Consider the following 14,056-nt stretch of genomic DNA (forward strand, 5'->3'; position numbering starts at 1 on the left):
GTGTAGCGTTTAGTTTTAGTATTAATCAAATCCAAATTTCAGCATGATTTCCTTCTCCAGATGCTTGATGTGCTGTTGGCTCCTAACATAACCACTGCTCACACTCAACTATGTCTGCCAGCGTGTCTCAGAACCACTTCTTTCAGCCGACCAGCTCGAAGCAGAGACGCCATCAGCTAGTCTTTCTGCTCCACATCCCGCGGAAAACGTAGCCGAGGTGATTTGCCATTGACAGCTTACTGACATATTCAGTCCAGTGGCGCTGCTAACAGATCTAATGGCCCGTGGTTATCTAGTCGTTAGTTCGCATTAGGGTCTTGGGAGGCGGAAAGGTACCGTATGGTCGACATGCATTACGCCGAGTCAGCCGACCAATCTTCACGTCCAGATTGTAATGGCCATACACTCCAAGAACACTTGATAGAAATGTGAGATAGATGGCGAGACGTAGCAAAGTGGACTCATTGTATGCATCTGCTATCTCCCAAGATTTACGTTCAATGCATCTGATACTCATCCAAAGCCATGCCTTTTGCAATCTTCTTGACCAGGGCTTTTTTCAAGAACTGCTCACGAGCGAGACTTCTCGTTTGCTGTGGTCATGTCAGCTACATCTTCTTTGCAGAAATTTCGCCATGGATACACTTACCTTGACAAATACATCAGTACTAACGCGCCCCTTGTCCAAAGCGCGACCTAGAACGAATAGAGCATCTGCAATACCCTTTTCTTCTGCAGCAAGCGTGTAAAGTTGCCCTCCGACTATCGTAGGCGCTACTAGCACGTCATCAACATCTGGTGCCTTTCTTCTTCGTGCGTCCTCCATGACTCGGTCCGCTTCTACCATGGCGCCTTTCAGCACTTGTTCGTTGTTCGCAAGCGCCGCGTCAAGCTGCTGGAGCTCGCCAAGTTCTGATTGTAGTCGAGAGTAGGCAGCCTGGAGGGCAGCTTGTTGCGCGCGAAGTGGCGCTACCGCAGCCATGTTGGAAGAGACTGTCTGTCGAATCTGCGAAACCAGTGTTTGACTCAAGGCCCGGAGAAGCGCATCTTTTTCAGGGTTTGGAGGAACAGGTGGTACCGGTAAGGGAATCTGGTTGCCAGACTGTGATGGCAAGGTAACTTCGAGCGAGTCATCGAGAAGGTCGATTGGAGGCTTAGGGGCTGGTGGCGCCTGCTGAGGTTGTTGTTGGTACTGCTGAAATTGATGATGCTGTTGTGGCGGGTAACCCTGCGGTGGCACCTGATATTGTTGTGGCGGTTGCGGCTGTCTGTACTGCTGTTGAGGTTGTGGTGGTGCTTGGTACTGTTGCGCTTGCTGGAAATTGGGAGGTTGTGGAGGCCCTGATCTCGAGAACTGGGCAGCTGTTCGCTGGCCATTAGGTGCCATGGGGCTTACAGGGCTGCTGCTTTGTACTGATTGCGGAGGGAAGCCATGCGCATGGGTTTGAGGATGCTGAGGCCCTGAGCCTTGATTGTAACCACCCTGTTGATTCGGCGCATATTGCTGGCTCGGAGGCTGCTGTTGCCATTGTTGCGGCGCATCATATCTGCTGTTCTGATTCTGCTGGTATGGCTGCTGCGACTGTGGATGTTGCGGAGGGTGGGGTGGTAGAGGAGGGGGTTGCGAGTACCGACCCTGTGGCGTCTGAGGTGTGGAGCGGCCTTGTTCGTGGGGTTTCGGTGGCTTTGGAGGAGGCGCTGGAGCTTGATTTGGTGGAACAGGGGACGAAGATGCGCCTGGCATCCCTTGTACTGAGCGACGCCATTCGGCTGGCGGAGGGGGTACTGGAGGCGGTGCTTGTTGCGCAGGCGCATTGTACTGTGGCTGCTGTTGCCTCGATCGCACGGGCGGCTCTTTTGCGAAGACACCTCTTAGCACGGCCAGGAAGTCGAAGAGCGTAGACTTCTGTGCGATTATCAGCTGTCGTGCCCGCAGGTGGAGCGTTCGGCCCATCAGCTCTCACAGCTCATGCAGTACTCACATCCCAGTATTTTGCCCATTGTGCCAGATACGGGTGGTATATTCTACCGTCGGTGCTCACATGTTGTCCAGGTCGCAAGACCATGTCCTGGGCGGGTGTGACGTATACGATGGGTGGTTCTCGAGGGTATGAGTGAGGCACCCATATCGCTACCGGAAAGCCGTATGTCGCGCCGCGAAACGTAACGGGCAACGTGCCGCTGAGCAGCAGTAGGAGCGCTGAAGATCCATTCTCATATGTGTATGGCTCTGTCTTGGGTGCAAGCGACGGGTCTAGACGTTGGTGTCAAGTCAGTCTGCATGTCGTGAAGCTGCAACACATGTGACATACAGTTGGACAGTGCCTCGGCCGCGTCGTGATATGTGCGATTTACGTCTGAGTATTCCTGACTGTTATTAGCGCATGTACAATGTAGCTTCACCGACTAACTTACATTAACGAGTACGCTGTACAGCCAGTTGAGTACTTTGTCGCTGGCCATGTTGTAACTGATCGATGATGGCATACTGGTTAGATGATGGCCATAGAGCACGGTCCATGCCTCTCCCAACATGAACCCCTCAACACCTTGGCAATCCTTCAATGAAATGTGCCTCCATGTGTTACAAAGTCCCAAGGTTATACGCCATATGCCTTTGCACTCCGTACATCACTCAAGTGTGTGGACCCTGTCAGGTACGTGAACAAAGTCAAAAATGTTTTGCAAATCGTTATATATGCTCAATACAATTTATATGTAGAGCTATTGCGTATGTTACAAAGCTATGTAATCGTGTTTCTCGTAACCGCTTCAGCGAGCGTGGGCAGAATATGTGCCAAAGAATGTACGTCATTATACTATACAAGGTCCTCCAGGGTATCAAACAACTACTACGCTCAATGTTGACTCCACTCAATCGTGTTGAGGTCAACACCCTCCTGCACGAGTTCCCATAACGGACTCAGCTCGCGGAGGAATGTGACTCGTTCCTTGACCGCCTTCAACACGTAGTCGATCTCAGAGTCTGTAGTGAAGCGTCCGATACCGAAGCGGATACTGCTGTGCGCACTCTCATCGCTGCTGCCAAGCGCGCGGAGCACGTAGCTAGGCTCAAGCGACGCCGAAGTACAAGCGCTACCAGAAGAGAGGGCGATATCTTTCAGTGCCATGAGAAGTGATTCACCCTCAACGTAGGCGAAAGAAACGTTAACACACCCAGGGTAATGTCGCTCCCTGTCACCATTAAGTGTGGTGTGCTCGAGTGATAGCAGGCCTTCGAGGAGACGGTTCGACAGCGCCGAAATGCGCTTGGTGTCATACTATTTGTGGTCAGCAATGCCCAGACTGGTGAATGATGTGACCAAAATAATGCGTAACAAAGAACTCATAACCCCTGCACATTTGTCAACATGGCGCGTCGACGGCCGAAGCCGCCTAACACTCTGAAAGCCATGCATGTCGGAAGCAAATAATCATAGTGTTCATGAAAGTGAAAAGAGAGTGTACGTACCTCCATCTCCTCGTTGCAAATCCGTGCGGCTTCGCCCATGCCGATGACAAGAGGAGGTGCGATTGTTCCACTTCGCAGTCCTCGCTCTTGACCACCGCCACTGATGATGGGGTCGAGCCTGACCCTAGGCCGTCTTCGTACATAGCACGCGCCAATGCCTTTGGGTCCGTAGATCTTGTGGCCTGATATCGACATCAAGTCGACGTTCATCTTGTTGACGTCAAGGGGGATCTTGCCGACAGCTTGCGCCGCATCGGTGTGGAAGAAGACCTTCTTCGATCGGCAGAGCTTTCCAATCTCCTCGACAGGTTGTACAACACCAATCTCGTTGTTGACGGTCATGATGCTGACAATGGCGGTATCGGGACGCATCGCGGCCTCGAGCTGGGCCATGTCGATGAGACCGTTGTTTCCTACTGGCAGGTAAGTGACGGAGAAGCCTTCATCTTGCAAATGTCTACAGCTGTCAAGCACACACTTGTGCTCTGTCTGTGCTGTGATGATGTGCTTCTTCTTGCCGCTTCGCCCAAAAAAGCGAGCGACACCCTTGATACTCATGTTGTTACTCTCAGTAGCCCCGCTGGTGAAGATGATCTCCTTTGGGTCCGCGCCGATGAGGTTGGCAATGTTGGCGCGGGCGTCCTCTACGGCTTTGTCGGTCTCCCACCCATACGCGTGGGTTCGCGAATGGGGGTTACCATACATGCCGGTCATGTAGGGCATCATTTTGTCTACTACGCGCGGGTCCATGGGGGTTGTGGCTTGCATGTCTAGGTAGATGGGCCGTGAGCCCTGATCCATGACGGTTGCCTGCTTGAGAATGCCTGGATTGTGTCAGCTTTGCGGAAAGCGGGGTGGCGTGGACATTGGAGCTCACCAGCAGTAGGACTCATCATGGCATCAGCGCCCATGCCTGTTGTTGGCATGGTTGCATCCTCTGCTCTTTCTCCCGTCTCCTTGAGGAAACTGCGCTGCTCCTTCTTGATGGCTGACTCGAGAGGAGAGCCGTTGGAGACGGTAGCCTGTGCCGGCTTGGACTCTGAGACATAGTGCCGGCGGATGCTAGAAACACGAGAAAACGCAGATGAAGGGTATCGACGAGAGGCAATGCGCAGGGCCTGCCTCGCGACGGTGGGTGCAATATTAGACATGATGGAAAGGTAGTGGGAAAATTAAGAACGCAAATTGCCTCCCGAGGTATTAGAAGCTATGAAGTTTTAGCGCCTAGATCTGCTGCTTAGCTAAGCCCACCAGCGCTCACGATCACCCACCACCTCCACTCGTCATCGTTCATTGTCTGCATCCAGAAAGAGATAGTCATTCACGCGTCGGCGCGTTGTTTGCAGCATTTAGTTTTGCCCTGCCGTTTCTTTCCCTGCAGCCGACTGTTCACTCTTGGCGTGAGATAATCGTACTCGCTTTCGTACTTGCTCGGCGCTCCGTGACATCCGGCAGATTCTAGGGAGTGCTGCATAGCCACACGCGACGTCATCGTCGAGGTTTAGCAGCCACGCCGGCGCCCGCATCGTTCGGTCGCTTCCTGCTGGTCTACAACTACAGTCCCCACGGCCTCTCCTAATCCCTACTGTGTATCAATCTCGAGCAGACTTACGGAATATACCCCCACCATGAGTTGGAAAGGCCTAACAAAGACCGTTACCCGGGTACGACAGGCAACCTCACATGCCATTTGGGCATCAAGTCCCGCTAACATCTCGGATTAGGCGCCGCAAACCTTCAAGCAAAGGTTCAACCTCGTATGTATCCTGCAAGCGTTTCTAGAGGATCCCCCGTCTACGCGCCTGCTTCCGAGCGAGATTGAGCATCGCTAAAGCGCGTACACAGGGCGAAATCACAAAGGACCCCATCTACATCGATGCAGAACGTCGCTTCCAAGAGCTGGAGAAGGAGACGAAGAAGCTCCATGAGGAGTCTAAGAAGTATGCGCCTTTGCGACACAGCTGTACTCGATGTCTTGGCTAACATGGGACAGGTATTTTGAAGCCATAAATGGTGCGTAGACTAGATGTAACCCTTTCGTCGTTCGGCCTAACCCACCTCCCAGGCATGCTCTCACATCAGATGGAGTTCTCCAAGGCCATCGCCGAAATCTATAAGCCCATTTCCGGCCGAATGTCAGATCCCGATTCGTTCCACGACGAAGGCAACACGGCAGGCATAGAAGCATGCGAAGAATACGAGTCGGTCGTTAAGGAACTACAAGAGACTCTTAAGCCCGAGCTTGAGATGATAGAGTCCCGGGTCATTCGTCCGGCGGACGAGCTGCTAGTCATTATCAAGGCCGTACGAAAGATCGCCGCCAAGCGCGACCACAAGCAACTCGACTATGACAGGCATCGCGCTACGTACAAGAAGCTCGAGGAGAAGAAGGACAAGACACTCAAGGACGAGAAGGCCATGTACAAAGCTGAGAACGACGTAGAACTCGCGACGCAGGACTACAACTACTTCAACGATTTGCTAAAAGACGAGCTACCGAAGCTGTTCGCACTGGAGAGAGAGTTCATCAAGCCTCTGTTCCAGTCCTTCTACTATATGCAGCTGAATGTTTTCTACACATTACACGAGCGCATGCAACGGCTTGATATCGGCTACTTCGATCTTACACTAGATATTGAGGCCGCCTACCAGAAGAAGCGCGGCGACACACAGGAAGAAGCAGAGAAGATTTCTATCGTCAAGTTCAAGACTACAGGTGGCGCTCGTGTCGCTGGTGCACGACCGGGGCAGTCAAAGTACGCAACGAAAGCACTTGAAGCCAAGGCAGGCCGAAGCTCGATATCGGAAGACACAGAAACACCTCCACCACCTTACTCTGCTGGGCCTTCTGCAGCTGCTGTTGGAGATGTTAAATCGCCAACCCTGTCGACAGGATCATGGGGTTCTGCTGCCAAAGCCAAAGGCGCTCCTCCGCCACCCAAGCCTAAGCCTTCACGCCTCAGCGGCGTACCCGCGACAGAAACCGTTACAGCTCTCTACGACTACGAGGCACAAGCGGAAGGCGATCTTAGTTTCTTGACTGGCGACGTAATAGAAATCGTCTCAAGGACGCAAAACGACAATGAATGGTGGATTGGAAAGGTACGGGGGAAGCAGGGACAATTCCCAGGTATGTACTCACACTTCTTTGAAAGAGCGTTTACCCTAACCATTCTACAGGCAATTACGTCAAACTGAACCAATAGTCGAGGCTCAGTCCGCCGTCTCCTACCTTTCGCTTGCGAGGTCATACATGTTGAAGCATGGTGATACCATTGTTGCGTTTACAGCATCTTCTGGGGTTTTACGTTAGAGTTATGTGCTATGCTGATTTGAGCGATCGGCGGTTTAGCACATTGGCTTGCATTGATCAATCTAATCTTCAATCCTATTCTCGGTACCATCTTCTTCAAGCCACCAGTTCACTTGGTTCACACATTCGCGCTTTGTGTTCGTATCTCTGGCATGCAATGTATAAGATGCTTAGCGTACTCGGTGCGGGGCCTGTTCCGCCGCACCCCGCATGACGTTGATCGGAGACATGGAACCCTAGAAACCTTGCAATCATCCGAACGTGCTCAGGGGTGTCGAGACATCACTAATACTACTAATCGATTCCATCTTTTCGACCACGTCTCCAATGCATTGGTAGAAACATCATCCATTTTATATATAATACATCCACTATGCCTTACGAATCGGCGATAACCTTTACACTCGACACGATATGTCCCTGGTATGTTCACTTCTCTTCATGATTGATTGATCCTAACTGTAGTATGGGACATATCTTGGCTTCATCCGCCTCACCAAAGCACTTGAAGCATACCGCACAGCGAACCCCGACTCACCAGCAACTTTCACCCTCAAACTAGCTCCATACCAACTCTACCCCGACGCCACTCAAGAAGGCGTCGACAAGTATGAATGGTACAAGAACGAAAAGTACCAAGGCAGTGAAGAGCGGATGAAGATGTACATGGCCGCCATGGAGGATCTAGGTAAAGCTGAGAACATCAAGTTTGACTTTGGAGGTGGCATGCTAGCGAATACCCTGCATGCCCATCGTGTATTGCAGTATTTGCAGAACAACAAAGAGCAGGGACTTCAGCTAGAGGTTTTGAAATCGCTGTACACACAGTACTTTGAGCAGCGCGCTCATCCGAGCAGTACTGAGACACTTAAGAAGGCGTGTGTAGCAGCTGGGATGAGTCAAGATGAAGTGGAGAAGTTGGTGGGAAACGGTGATGAAGAGTTGAGGGAGACAAAGGCAGCGATTCAAGAGCAGGCTGGGAACGGTGTGGATAGTGTGCCGTATGTTATTTTCGAGGGGAGGAAGAGGGATTTCACGCTGATTGGGGCGAAGAGTGTGGCGGAGTATGAGAAGGTGTTAGGGCAGGTTGCTAAGGAGTGTGCGTAAAAGGAATGACACCTTCGGTCGCTTGTGGATAGACCCTACAAATATGCTGATAGACCTGACCAGTGATAAAACTCAATCCATCTCCTTGCAATGCGAACCATCAAGGAACCAAACCTAGTTTCGAGAAGGAACTCGATACCTTTCCTTACGGCGCCTATACACTTTCTCGCCACGCGGACTAATTGAGATTCGAACTCGTATAGAAAGAGAGAAAGCGTGATGACCAAAGAGAAGATCTGGTCCATTTCTCCAATGCTTTGTGGCGCACATGGAACAAAACAACATCTTTTCCTTGGGCACAAATCTCCACTGAGGAGCGAATTTTCGGGGTTACGGAACTGTAACTGCGGTTTAGCCCAATAGCGAAGCGCCCAATTGAGAATTGCCCCGAAGACGCACATTCTGGCTAAACCCGGAGCGCGGTCGACACCATTGTACCTCCACCACCAAAGTATTTTGACCCAACTGGAGATTAGCGTCGTGAGGCCTGGCAAAAGACTTCCCGGTAGCATGATGACTCCGAGTCGATCAAAGCTGATCCAAATACTTGCGTACCAGATCGCTCCTATCGGAAGCACTAATCCGACAGATACTATGAAACGGCGTCGCTTGATAGGTTCCTTGGGATCGAAATTTGGTTGTCGCTCTTTGTAGAAGCACGCAATGATCTGCATCGTGGCCGTTTGGATACCCACATGTACAACCGCAACAGCAGCTGCCAGCATTTGTCGCCTAGCTTCGTCCACTTCAACTGGATTACTTTCCCAGTCTATCTTATAATGTGGAACATCAGGGCTGAGTCGAACCACCGAAGAGATTTTTTCCTCGTCTATAGCCAAATTCAACTGGCGTATGAGGTTGATCGCAGCGAAATTTGTATATAACGCATATCCGATGAAGTGCATGTTGTGCGTGTAGTCATTTTGAATGGTGTTTATCCATGAGATCGCTAGGGTAATGATCCAGGCAGCCCATGGGCCAGGGCCATAGAAACCGCTGATCTGGGGATTGTTGGAAGATGGCAGGGACATTTCGACGACATGGGCTGGAGCGTCTGTTATGCTGTCCGAAATAATGCGAGGAACTGGTATTGCTTTCGATTCTTGATAGGCTTCGCTGGTGTGGCGGTCTCGCTCGTACCCAGGGAGTGATTCGTCGTGAAGTAACGGTACCTAGGTAGCAAGCTCGGTCGGATGCGGTAGGTGGCACCATGTAGAGGCTAACAGACTCCAACATGCGTCGAAAGACCAAGATTTGTACAGAGGATCGTGCCAAACTTTTACCAAGATTCGCGTGCGCGGCAATGTGGAATACAAGAAAGGGTTTCTTGTGTCCTTCAGCGGAGGTCTAGCCTCGTCGCAAGGCATGTGGCTTACGCTCAGCCTCACCCGCTAAAGCGTGGGGGCTGTGTAATCTCGACCGTTATCGGAACGCCCTCATCAAAACCTATTACAAGAAGGGAAAGCCTCTTTGAGATTGCGCATCAGTTCAACGTATCGTCCAAATGTTGACATTAAAGTGCGCATGACCTGGAGGGGACGGAATCGAGCACTGCAAGAGGAGGAGAGTACCACCGATTCTGATATATTAGTAGCTACTGCATAAACATATCGAATTATCTAGGTGTCTTTCACAACCTATGCGAACCGAACTCTGTCAGCATTCAACAAACTGGAGCCCTGGTTCAACTGCCTACATAGGTACTTTCGCAGGCCATGACTGTTTTGAAACCAGATTAGTCTCGAAAACCATTGTTCTATACACATTATATCTAAGACACACATAAAAAGCCGGTACATCTCGGAGTCAAGCTCTATCAATTACGCTCCTCCATCTGCACCTCCCAAGCCCTGGGTCTCATCCTAGAGGTTTACTCACATCCTCGACCCAGTTTCAATGAACTGGAACAGTGGCCGAAGTGAAGATATTAGCGACTCCGATGACCAGCCATCTGCAATATTGGTGTACGTAGAGGCTTGACAAGAACTGCTGCCCCACTTCTTACCAGGCGAAACATTCCAGCCCCGAATTCGTAGAGAAAGAAAACAAGTGCGACAAGCAAGGTAAATGCCTGGTCCCATTCTCCAATACTCTGTGGTGCGCATGGGACAAAGTAACATCGCGCACCGGGTAGCATACATTCAAGATAAACCTCATGGGTCCCTCTCCACCTAGTGTAGTTGGGAAGTGTGCTCAAAATCACCACAACCAACATTATTACCAAGTAAATATGGAAAGTGATGTGAGGGGGAATGGAACGAGGCGACGAATGGCCGCCCAAGGCGTGAGCCGCAACGCTAGCTGCAACGCAAGCCACGATGAGAATGCCAAAGACAAGACATATAGATACACCGATTTCTAACTCATAGTAAGAAAGTGAGCCAAAGCATATCATACAAAGGGGAAGTATCGATCCAACACTCAAATACATGCGCCGTACTGCGCTCAGACGCTGGTTACGTGTGCTTTTATACTCTACGATGTAGATATAGACCAGCATCTGCCCGACAGCTTGACATGTTCCCACGTTCATTACTGCGATAGAAGCGATAGTGTTTTCCAATCGTGCCTGCTTTGCTGCCGAGCAATCACTGTTGTCGCCTGGGTCACGATTGACTTGGCGTATAAAATCGATCGCAGCCCAGTTCGTGTATAGCGCATACCCAATAAAGTGGAGGTTGTGTGTATAATCGCCTTGGATGACGGGTATCCACGATGCTACCATCGTGATAATCCACGCAGCCCAAGCACCAGGGCCGTAGAAACCGCTGATTTGTGAGAAGTCGGGCGGCGCCTGCTCCATTTTGGTGACGATGACTGGCATGGTGAAACCAAATTTGGGTCGAGGACGAGAGACAAATATCAACCCTCGTAGGATCTGCGTAGAATACGACGTTGTTTGGGATAGTTAGGATGGCAGTAGGTTACAATCGATACCGAGAGACGTGCGGATCTTCAGCTGTGGGACGGCCGATACATAGGGATTAGTCGTATTCCAGCTAATACTCGGTCTGACGTGACTTCGTTGTATATGTTGTGTAGCAGGAGGCTTCGCCCAAGGTATTCCGGTCGATGCTGATCTGTTGAAGGCGAAGTAGACCGTTCACGTGTTCCAGATAGTTGGTGTGTTGGATATGGTTTCTCAGAGGCGCTTCCTAAGTTGTCGCTTCGCCGGACGAGATGAATTGGAAAAAGCGTGAATGGTGGAGTACAGATGCTCAACGCAAGGTAACCCCAGAGCTACTGAAGGCGAAACAGCTTAATTTGAAAGGCTGAAGAACATAGCACAAGGTGTGCGAAAGGCTGGTCGTGTTGAATCCAGCCTGACGATGACATGGACGTGCGTGGCTGAGCACAAGCCAGATCTGCAAGGCGTGCAGGCTGTGCAGCCTTGGAACTTCTCCAAGTGCTAACGCACGACAACTAAATCGACGACTATGAAAGTAATCCTTCGAGTATGTTGCGTAGGCTCATCTTTTCGTCGCGGGAGGCCGGTAGTAGAACTATTCATTTATCACTAGCAATAAGCCAAACAAAGGACATACCGCAAAACAGTATAGACCTAACTTCAAGCCCTATTCCCATCCGGTGAACCCCCGTCACTTTCATTCCCATCCTGCTTCCCTCTACCCCCTCTCCTCTTCATCCTAAACCAACCGCCAACGCCTCCCTCCCCTCTCCTCTCCGCCCCCAGCTCACCATCCCTCTCTTCCATTCCCACAACGACCAACTGCTCCCCCTTCCTCTTGACAATCCAATCGACTCGCATATCCCTCTTCTGCGGCCCTTCTTGCGGCAAGCCTCTAAACAGTCCGTCCTGCGGTGGAGAATGGTAGCCTAGGATGAACAAGACGAGAGGTTCGCAGATGTCGGTGATGAGGCGGATGCGCAAGAGGACTGCGAAGTAGATAAAGATGAAGATATTGATGAGGAGAGTTAGAGCGAGGACTACCAACAGAGCCTGGGTAGTGGTGTTAGCATAGATGTTCAAAATTATGGATGGAGGGGAACGTACCTTCTGATAGTCCTTCTCACCACCGGACATGTACTGTGCTACTCTTACAGAAGCATTAAAGTTTTGCATCTGCGGTTGATCAAACTTTCCATCCGTAGTGAAAGGAAAATCCTGCGTCAGATCCAAAACTGTACACGTCGTCATACTCAATAGCGCCTCCGCGGGACTCGGCAACGTTTTGTTCAGCTTGGGCTCGGTAAGCTGTAGTTGGGTAAATATACGTGCTGTTGACGCATCACCATCAAAGACGCCGTTGTTCAGACTGAGAGAGTTGAGGAGGTTGAAGCCTAGTTCGCGCCAGCCGACTAGAGCGGCTTTATCACCATTGGAACGGAGGGGTTGGATAGAGGCGTCCCCGCTGATATTCCCGTGTGGGCCGTCACAGACGGCCTCGAGGCTTTGACCGCCGGAGGAGGCGTTGTAGCGTGTGGTGCAGGAAGTTGTAATGCCGGCTTTCATGGAGCAGAGGAAGTAGTCCTCGGTGGTATTGTCGGGGGCTTTGCCGAGGAGGTATACCTCTGGTCTGTCACCCTCTTCGTATGGGACTTGGGTGTGGTTCGCGATTGTGTTTCCTGCCTTGGGATACTTGAGAAATATGGGTCTAGCCCGAGAATGATCTTCTGTCTCGTCTTTCCAACCAAAAATGTCATCAAGTACCGTTTTGTTGTTTGTGTTAGTTCCCGCTGGAAATCCCAAGATAGGCCACCAGTTCACCGACTTGGAGCCTTCTTCCATAGCGATCGCATTGGGCCAGTTCTTGTATATAATTGGAGCCAGCTCTTCCTCTTTCGCATTGACACATAAGGCATTGATCGCAAAGCTTGCGACTGATGCGTGAACAGAGTATGAGCCGCCATCGTGGAGATCCTAGGACTGTGAGCAGGGTGATGATCTGGGACTCCGGATACACTTACTTCCGGTTGCAACAAATCATTCTGGGTATTGCGAGCTGCAGCTGGAATGCCTCGATGAGGCACAGCTATAGTGATGTTGTTGACTGCAACTGGTTAGCGACGTCAAGGTAGGAGAGGAATAGCTACGTACTTATTCTCCCCGCCTTCTCGGATTCAGTCGCGACGTCATGATGGTCCAGCCATGCAGTAGTAACAGTAACGTTATTATCTAGCGACGCACTAATCCGCTTGCGTTGCAGAAGGTCCTCAGACATCCAAGGAGGGTTCGAGGCTGCCGCTGAGTCGTCCCAGGCTGACATGTATTTGACAAAGTTTCGACCACAGAGCGATGACCATTTCATGGCAAGACACGTGCTACCACCCCATTGATCATCGCCCACGTCAGGCCAGGCGGTCAGGCAAGTCTTATCGGCCTTTAGGGTACTGGAGAAGTCACCATCTACCTGACCGACCATCATCTGTTTTTCCCATGGTGGAAGACGTAGTTGTGGTTGCACTGTGGGTACATTAGCGGCTTATACTGATAACTCCTAGGTGGCCGACATACCAAGTGCACCAGTTGCCGTGGTATATAGTAAGGAAAGAACGGCAGTGATCAGAGAGAGTACTCCCAGGAAGCTGAAGCCGGCAACCCTAACGCTATGCCATTCACTGAATAGTCTCCCTGGCTGGCTTTAAATGCGGTTAGCCATCATGAGCGCTGGTACCCGAGCCGTTGTCGACTTACAGAATCCAAGACCGCATCTCCACGCTGGCCAAATTAAGGCCCTTTTGCTGAATAGCTCTTCTCGACAGGACCTGCCCTATGAATGCCAAGAACACCATCACAAACGACAACTCTACGGTCTTGGCGATGAAGGCCGTCAATAGCGCCGCCGAGGAAGGGCTAAAGCGCCCGCGCGCCGATACGACATGGCCGTATTTAGGTTGGACTAAGGCGACGATAAAAAACAGGGCTGAACATAGAGTTGAATACAACGACGTCATCAAAAGACTGACTGAGTATCCATTTCGTCGTGGCTCGAGTAGGCCCTGAGTGTATAAAAGTGGTAACATGCTCCTCGAACTATCTAACCAAATTAAGCATTTCAACCAAGTACGGTTGGGTGTTGGGCTTACTTTTGGATTCAGCAGTAAAGCTTGTCATGCTCCGTCCATCTTGAGACGGTCTAAGAAAGGGGTTCTCGGGCTGTTCATTTCGCGGGCTTGGTTGTGGACTCGTCATGGTGTTGAGT

The 14,056-nt window shown here is 51.0% G+C and overlaps 5 protein-coding genes across 5 annotated transcripts; 2 read left to right on the plus strand and 3 right to left on the minus strand.

Annotated features, from left to right (window-relative positions):
* Positions 1-497: 497 nt before the first annotated feature.
* Positions 498-2,463, minus strand: J4E82_008670 (uncharacterized protein; the record flags this gene model as incomplete). Its single annotated transcript, XM_051734901.1, has 5 exons — positions 498-593; positions 650-1,906; positions 1,983-2,254; positions 2,313-2,367; positions 2,416-2,463. 5 exons carry the CDS (start codon positions 2,461-2,463, stop codon positions 498-500), a joined length of 1,728 nt encoding a protein of 575 aa, XP_051585369.1.
* A 395-nt stretch (positions 2,464-2,858) lies between these two features.
* Positions 2,859-4,623, minus strand: J4E82_008671 (uncharacterized protein; the record flags this gene model as incomplete). Its single annotated transcript, XM_051734902.1, has 3 exons — positions 2,859-3,281; positions 3,473-4,296; positions 4,350-4,623. 3 exons carry the CDS (start codon positions 4,621-4,623, stop codon positions 2,859-2,861), a joined length of 1,521 nt encoding a protein of 506 aa, XP_051585370.1.
* A 477-nt stretch (positions 4,624-5,100) lies between these two features.
* J4E82_008672 (uncharacterized protein) lies at positions 5,101-6,678 on the plus strand (the record flags this gene model as incomplete). The annotated part of the gene is made up of 5 exons (XM_051734903.1): positions 5,101-5,136; positions 5,318-5,412; positions 5,466-5,485; positions 5,538-6,602; positions 6,653-6,678. 5 exons carry the CDS (start codon positions 5,101-5,103, stop codon positions 6,676-6,678), a joined length of 1,242 nt encoding a protein of 413 aa, XP_051585371.1.
* A 521-nt stretch (positions 6,679-7,199) lies between these two features.
* On the plus strand, positions 7,200-7,892 carry J4E82_008673 (uncharacterized protein; the record flags this gene model as incomplete). Its single annotated transcript, XM_051734904.1, has 2 exons — positions 7,200-7,208; positions 7,251-7,892. 2 exons carry the CDS (start codon positions 7,200-7,202, stop codon positions 7,890-7,892), a joined length of 651 nt encoding a protein of 216 aa, XP_051585372.1.
* A 3,568-nt stretch (positions 7,893-11,460) lies between these two features.
* On the minus strand, positions 11,461-14,046 carry J4E82_008674 (uncharacterized protein; the record flags this gene model as incomplete). Its single annotated transcript, XM_051734905.1, has 7 exons — positions 11,461-11,853; positions 11,908-12,774; positions 12,822-12,904; positions 12,952-13,317; positions 13,369-13,493; positions 13,549-13,891; positions 13,941-14,046. 7 exons carry the CDS (start codon positions 14,044-14,046, stop codon positions 11,461-11,463), a joined length of 2,283 nt encoding a protein of 760 aa, XP_051585373.1.
* Between the last annotated feature and the right edge of the window lie 10 nt (positions 14,047-14,056).

Source organism: Alternaria postmessia (genome assembly GCF_024291825.1).
Source record: "Alternaria postmessia strain BMP 2775 chromosome Unknown scaffold_72, whole genome shotgun sequence".
In the NCBI taxonomy this organism is placed as follows: domain Eukaryota; kingdom Fungi; phylum Ascomycota; class Dothideomycetes; order Pleosporales; family Pleosporaceae; genus Alternaria; species Alternaria postmessia.